This window comes from Microtus ochrogaster, unplaced genomic scaffold (assembly GCF_000317375.1).
Source record: "Microtus ochrogaster isolate Prairie Vole_2 unplaced genomic scaffold, MicOch1.0 UNK108, whole genome shotgun sequence".
In the NCBI taxonomy this organism is placed as follows: Eukaryota; Metazoa; Chordata; class Mammalia; order Rodentia; family Cricetidae; genus Microtus; species Microtus ochrogaster.
In genome coordinates this window covers 692,970-700,769 of record NW_004949206.1, presented here as the reverse complement: position 1 = coordinate 700,769, position 7,800 = coordinate 692,970, and the positions used below count along the sequence as shown (strand labels likewise).

The following is a 7,800-nucleotide window of genomic DNA, read 5'->3' as shown; positions in this document are numbered from 1 at the left end:
TACTCCACCCACCTATGTTCTAACCTATCAGGCCAAGCAGTTTCTTTATTAATTAACCAATGAAATCAACAGATTGATATGACACTCCCACATCATATGGCCGACACTCAACCAGACACTACGTGGAAAGAAAATCTATATTGAGGTTTTCAAAAGGTCCCACCCCTCAGAGATCAAGGAAGGCCAAGTAGGAAAGATTATGGAAGAAGGGATGGAGGACTGCAGAGAACACGCCACACCAAATCAACTAGGCAGGGCTCACATAGGCTCACAGAGACTGAAATGGAAAGTGTGGGGCCTACATGGGTCTACCAGGTCCTTTGGCTGTTTCTGCCAAAGGATAAGGATGACTATGAATTCTCTGTTGATATAATTTCTGTAAAATCAGAGGATAATAATTAATTTTAACGCCAGAAGTATTTAGTATCATTAAAGAATTCTTAATTAACGGCATTGCTATAAAACAGTAGGGAAAGACAAATAAAGGAATAAAACTGGCAACATTATTAGTTCACCCCAGAGATGCATGGAGTATATCATGATACTCTATGGCGATGAAGTGCTGTAGTCAACCTACCAAGATAGCATAAAGAATTAAAAGAAATATTTGGGTATAACAGCGTATCCAAAAGAAATCATACTGACTCAGAGACAAAAGCACGAAACTTGACTAAGAAACAGAATGATTAAAAGAAACATTTCCCAGATGTCAGTATCAATTTAAATAATCCACTAATATTAAAAACACTCAAAGCCAGATGGTAGTGGTGCACACTTTTAATCTCAGCACTCGAGAAGCAGAGGAGGCAGATCTCTGTGAATTGGAGACCAGCCTGGTCTACAAGAGCTAGTTCCACAATAGGCTGCAAATATCAGGATGATTTTTATAATATTTCAAAATCAAATGAATTCACTAAATTTGAAGAACATTTTTACATGACAGACATATAAATTTATAAAATTATTAAAAGCATATAATACAAGAATGAATTTTAAAACATGCAAGTATTATCACTGCAGTTATTTATGGAACAATTCTATGAATAGTTGGGATATTTGTATGCATCAAGTCAAGAAACGTTTTAAACTGTGTGTGAAGGAAATAATAATCTGCAGATACAAAACTGATCAGTAAGGACATTTCTGGAAGTTTCCTTGACTTTGGACTGAAGTCAAAGAAAGGCTTTTCCACAAAGTGACAATCATTTGCAGGGAACTGTTGTGGTTTATTATATATTATAGCGTAAATATATAGCTCTGTTTCTACTTCCTCAACCACATAATTGTAATATGCCAATTTCAAACAATGCAAAACAAAGAGTGGGTAGCTTTGTACAAATGTATAAATTCATTTAGTGTACCCAGACCACGCAAATATCTGTCATGTGATTTATCTGTTGGAATTGTTAATACCTCCTTCCTAACTATAATAAAAAACACTAATAGAATGCAATAAAAAATAGTAACATCCAAAAGTTCATGTGAAAATAATATATGGGCTAAGCAGTCTTGGTGCATGTCTTTAATCCCAGCACTAGGGAGGCAGTGCCAGGCAGATCTCTGTAAGTTTGAGGCCAGACTAATATACAAGAGCTATTTCTAGTACCGGCTCCAAAACTACAAAGAAACCCTTTCTCGAAAAACAACAGAGAAGAAAGAGAGAGAGAATATTAGAGGACATTGTGCTGGTGGAGTATAGGAACATAAAATCTGATTATGTGTTAGTTGGTATCTTAGTTAAGGTTTTTTATTGCTGTGAAAAGACACCATGACCATGGTAACTCAATTTTTAACTTACTTTTTATTTAGTCTTTGTGACATTTACATCATGCATCTCAATCCCATTCTTCTTTCATCCCTATGTACCTGCCCTCCAAGCTTCTCAATGTGGTTTTTTTGAGACAGGGTTTCTCTGTAGTTTTGGAGCCTGATGGTGGTGGCACAAGCCTTTAATCCCAGCTCTCTGGAGCAGAAGCAGGCAAATCTCTGTGCGTTCAAGGTCAGCCTGGTCTACATAGTGAGTTTCAGGACAGGCTCCAAAGCTCCCGAGAAAACCTGTCTCAAAAAAAAGAAAAAACCTTGGATGCAGGAGCTGAGGAAAAGGCCAAGGAAGAGTGCTGCTTACTGGCTTGCTCTTCATGGCTTGCTCATCCTGGATTCTTATAGAACCCAGAACCATCAGCCAAGAAAGGGGTGGGCCCTCCTACAATGTGCTAGGCCTTCCTATAGCAATCACTAAATAAGAAAGTGCTTTATGGGCTTCTCTGCAGCCCAACCTTGAGGAGGCATTTTCTCATTTGAGACTTCCTCTTCCCCAATGACTCTAACTTGTGTCAAGTTCACATAAAATAAGCCAATGCAACTGTACTGGATAATCCACTTTTGTATTCATGTTCCATGCCTGGAATCCTAGTACTTGTCAGGAAGTAGAGGCATGAGTTTCAAGGTCCACCCTCAGCTAAACAGTAACTAAATTCTAGGCTACCCAAAATTTTGCCTCACAAAAAAGTACAGTCTATATTTCTTGAAAGAAAAGGATGTGATGAAGGCTATATATCTTTTATGAGGCCCAGACATTCTGAATATATAGGCCATTTATTACAAATTACCTTTGGCATTTGTACTGAAAGAATTGTCATACAAAAACATCTTAACCTGGTGCTCCATTCATCCTTAATAAACATAGGACCAATAATAACCTTGATATGAAAAATGCGAAGAACTACAACCATATTCTTTCTGGGTGAAGACTGAGGTTATTATGTGCAATTCTGGAGGTAGCTAGATTTTGAAGGTAATTCATCCCCAAGTTGATGAAGAGGACAGAATTGCATGCATCCCAAAGTAGCTTCCCACAGACAGAAAAAAAAAAGTCTCCATTCTGTGTCTCCAGTGACAAGGTCTCGGGCACTGAAAGGGCCTCTGCTTCATGAAATACAAAGAGTTGTTCTTCTATGAGTTACAGAGATTCTTCTGGGTTTGATTTCAAGCAGATTTCATCATTTTCATTTCTTCCCCTTTGTTTTAGTGTGAATAGTGCTAATTCAGTTTGGCTAGCATAGGTCAAGCTGAATGTCTCCACTTCCCTCATCCTGAGCTGATATCTAATTTCACAGAACAGGTTTAAACACAAACCTGGTTAACTCAATGCCACCAGAGCCTCCCAGTCCTTCTGTGTCTTCGTCATTTTACGTATCTGACCCATCACACCCAAACCTGCTCCTTGACTGTGAGCTTGTATGTTCAGAGTTAAACAGATTCTTCATTCTGGGAAATGCCCTGCAGTGGTTCCCATGCCTGTAATGAAGCTTCTCTTGAACAGTCCTTATCATGCCCCACCTCCCAGGAAAAAGAAAATAATTTTCACTGAAAAATTCCCCATCATCCGCTAGGAGTTTGAGATCAGAAGCTCTTCACTGATCTCAACATAATGCAAATATGTTTATAAAAAATTCCGAAAAGATGGAAAAAGAGGTGGATGTGGTGTAAATATCAAATGAAAATAACAGAGTCACACGTCTTCAATCAGGTCAAAAATGACCAAGTTTGCAACCATTTATCTCTACTGTGTAATGTAGGCAGCTACAGCAGGAAGCACAGTCACCCTCTGTGAAATGCTGGCATCTGTGACAGGAAGCACCTGCCAATTTCTGTGGAATGTTGGAATTAATACATCATTATTGTTATCATTATATTATTTTGATATTATTTTATTATTGTTGCTGACTGGAGACGCCACTCATTTGCCCCCAGTTCCTTTCTTTCCAGGTGACTTTACAACACTAAAAAAATCTGGGACATTATCTGCCTCATGGCTCTGCATTTCAGGTTCAAAATCTCAGGGATAAGGTCATCTCAGCCTCAGGTGTAATGACGTAACTCATATCCCCAAACATTAAGGCTCATGAGAGGAAACCATGTTGGACATATTTGGTTCAGGACTCTATCAAAAAGCTATTTGTCTGAATACCATTGGAAATGCTATCAGGGGTGTGTCTCAGAAGATCCACAGTTAGATGTAAAGCTAAGATTCTAGAAGGACCCATGACAGTCAGAACTCATGTGTATGCTCTGGGTGTTCCATTCCAAAGTCCAAGGCAGGGGAAAGCAGCTTCATTTGTAGAGCAGCACTAACCATGAAGAATGCACAGTGAGACCCATGCTGTAGCATTCAAAATTACAGAATACTCAACAAGAGCCTGTGCCCTACACGGAATAGAGAACCAATGATCACAATGATCAGGCAAAGTCCAGAAATTCCCTGACTCATGCTGAATCCACTAACACCCAGTTCATCATTTACCATAACAAACTATTATTTGAGTTATAAAATATGATCTCCTTCCCTGACCCTTATTTTTCACAGATCAGTGCCCTCCAATGACCTACATCATTGTTTTCTTCCTTTGTTTATGCTCTCATCTAGCAGTCATTAGTTGCTGGGAAGCAGCCCTGTGTTTAACATTTAGAACAAAATAGTAGCTGAAAATATCCTTTATTTGATGTGTGAACTCTCACTATATTTCCTGGTAAGATTTTTTTGTCAAATTTCATTATAGTTAATTTGTGTGTAAATCTTAAGCATGCATTCACATCTCCTGTGAGCTCATGTGCACAATGGCTCGGTTTAGAGCTAATAGATGATGTTTCTCTGCAGATGCCCACTATCTCTGTGATAGCCTCTCTAAAAACCGGTGTTGGTAAAAGGGAACAGACCAGCCAGGTGTGGTAGCTTGTACCTTTAGTTCCAAAACTCAGGATCCCCATGAATTTGAGACCATCCTGACGTACCAAGGAGTTCCAGGACAGATAGGGCTAAGCAGAGAGATCTTGTCTCAAAGAAGGGGTTGGGAGCTAGAGAGATATTCAAAGATTAAGAGCATTTGTTGATCTTGAAGAAGACCAAAGTTTGATTTTCAGCACCCACATAGTGGCTCACAGTCATTCATAATAACTCCAATTCCAGAGGTTTTGACTCCCCTTCTCTCTTCTACGGGCACCAGGCAATGGCATGGTACATATACATGTATACAAACAAGGCACTCATACACCAAAAATAAAACTAAAAATAATTAGAGTTATATGTATAAGAATGAAATTAGATGTTTATCAACTTTGAAGCTACCAAAAACCTTCAATGAAGAACTGACCATCTTAACCTGCTAACAGAGGAGGCCAGGGAGATGACTCAGGGGTTGAGAGTACTTTTGTTCTCGCTAATGAACTGGATTCAGTTCCCAGAAACCTCATGGTGGCTAACAGCCACCTATAAATTCAACCCCAGGAAAATTTATGCTCTCTTCTAAACTCATGCTCATCGGGCATGCATGTAATGCACATGAGATATTCAGACAACACATTCATAGAGAATAAATATGGAAAAACAATTTAATATAGGTACAGGGGAAGATTTTCTCAGCAGGACTCCAGTTGTTCCTTAAATAAGGCCAACAACTGTCATTAATCCCAGCACTCGGGAGGCAGAGGCAGGTGGATCTCTGTGAGTTTGAGACCAGCCTGGTCTACAGAGCTAGTTCCAGGACAGGCTCCAAAGGCCACAGAGAAACCCTGTCTTGAAAAAAAAAAAAGAATTCATGAAATTAAAAGGCTCCTGCATAGCAAACAAACAAAAACCAATTGTGTCAATAAGCACCCCACAAAATGAAAGAATATCTTTGCACACAACCTGTCTGACAGAGTACTAATGCCTAGAATATATAAAGAACTCAAAAGACTAAGCAAACAAACAAACATCAGACAATCCAGTTACTAAGTGAGCTAATGAACTAACAGTTCTGAGAAGATGAAATGTGACTGGTCAATACACACGGAAAATACATCCAAGTCCACTAAGCTTGGAAAACTTAGAAACTAACATTGGAAAACTACAAATCATCTAATTTTCATCATGTCCCTGTCAGAATGATAGTCTGTGGGTGTGTATCTCCACACACACACATTTGAGGATGCCGGGAGGGTGGGTTGATGAGATTAGGGAATGGTATTATGTTAGGGATCCTTGTGGAGGAATGGGTGAGAATCGGGATGCCTCAAAGGTGTAGATTAGAAGAGGAGCTTTAGGTCTGATTTCACCCAGGAATGTGTGAGGGTCAAGTTCCAGCGGCTATTGGTCTGCAAGGGGGTTCATACCTGAGGCTCCTTGGTGGCTTTCAGCGAGTGGGATGGGAGAGAATGCAACATGAAAGGAAAGTGCTCACTATGGAAGTTTTATTCCCACACCACTCTCCACCCTGCGATGAATCAAGAGCACTTGCGGTGCACTATATCGGGACCTTGTTCCTCGTACTGCTCACGCTGGATCCAGCGGGACTGGAAGGCACACAGTGAGGCTAGAATGGATCCCCCAGTCCAGACGGAGAGGTTCCTATTGGGTTGGGCAGCCACAACCACATAGGCGTCTGGACTAAGACACTGCAGCAGCTCAGCCTTGAAGCGACTTTCGAAGCCAGAGAAGAGAGAGGAGCCTCCACACAGAAGCACATTTTGTTCCATTTCGGCCTGCAGCTCCTGTGGCACCGTGCAAAGGCTCTGTTCCACCATCCTAGGGAGGCCCAAAGATGAAGGTCCCGAGGTCTCCGGGGGATGGAATAGAAGTTCAGGACACTGGAAGAGCTCCTTCCCCACTGTGATCATCTGTCCATCTGGCAGCTTCAGGCACCGCCGGAATTTGTCATCAGGGCGCCCTTGCTCCTTCTGGAAATCTGAGGCCACATAGCAGTATTGATGCTTGATACTCTCCATTGTGTCCATGTCTTCCTTCTTCAGTGGCAAGCTAGATCTCAAGATTTTCTCTGCCAGGAAGGTAGTCAAGTAGTGGCCAGCCAGGTCAAGGCGCTGGATGCCACTGGGTAGGTTGTAGCCTTGGAAGACTGGCACTGTGTAGCTGACCCCGTGGCCAGTGTCTACCACCAGCCCATTAACGCGCCCGTTGGCATAGACTGACAGCACGGATTGGGAGGCCACATATATGGCAGGAGAGTGCAGAGACTCGAAGGCTACTTCCACCAGCTTCTCGCGGTTGCTTGCAGGGTTGAAGGGCGGGTCCGTGAACAGCAGAGGATGGTCCTGGGTGGCAACTCGGAGGTCGTTTTCCAGGATGTGGCGCCAGATCATCTCAGCTGCTTCCCAGTTCACCACAATACCATTACGAACAGGCTGCATCAGGGTTAACTCCTGGCAAGCCTGGGCTGCCTCACCAATAAAAGTGTCCACCTTGGGCTGCCCCATTGTGGTTTGTTTCTTGGGCTGGTAGCCCACGACACTGGCCACGATGTAGCTGGGCCGAGTCTGTCCTGCGAAGCCCATCTTACACGTGCCAGAACCCATGTCGATGACCACAGAGCTCATCTTTGTTGGCAGCTTGTTACCAACCACACAGCAGGGTTCTTGTAGCAGATTCTTGTGTACTGGGGTTGAGCGAGGGTTCAGGTCAAGCGGCCTGTGGGGTTCCATGCGCTTGGGACAATTTACATCCATCTTGCAAGTAGATTCAGTGAGGAAGATTGACAAAGTTGACAACTTTACTCCGGGGTGCAGGAAAAAGAGGCCCAGCCAGGACCAGCATGAGCAGAATGAGAGAGAGAGGTGCCCCCTTTGATATCTATGAGATCACTCAACCTGCCTTGGCTTCACAATGCAAGGACAGGGTGTGGTCAGAAGGGGTACAACCCTGCCTCCAGGTTCAGAGTTGACTAAGGCCACAAAGCCAAATATGGAGAGGTAAGTCTGGCCTCTGTCCAAGTCTTTGATTCTGCATCATCTCCCCCAAAATTAGTATCT

At 42.4% G+C, this 7,800-nt stretch overlaps 1 protein-coding gene across 1 annotated transcript; it reads right to left on the bottom strand.

Annotated features, from left to right (window-relative positions):
• Positions 1–6,261: 6,261 nt before the first annotated feature.
• On the bottom strand, positions 6,262–7,497 carry LOC101996868 (actin-like protein 9). The gene has a single exon (XM_005371406.1). It carries the CDS (start codon positions 7,495–7,497, stop codon positions 6,262–6,264), a length of 1,236 nt encoding a protein of 411 aa, XP_005371463.1.
• Positions 7,498–7,800: the final 303 nt, after the last annotated feature.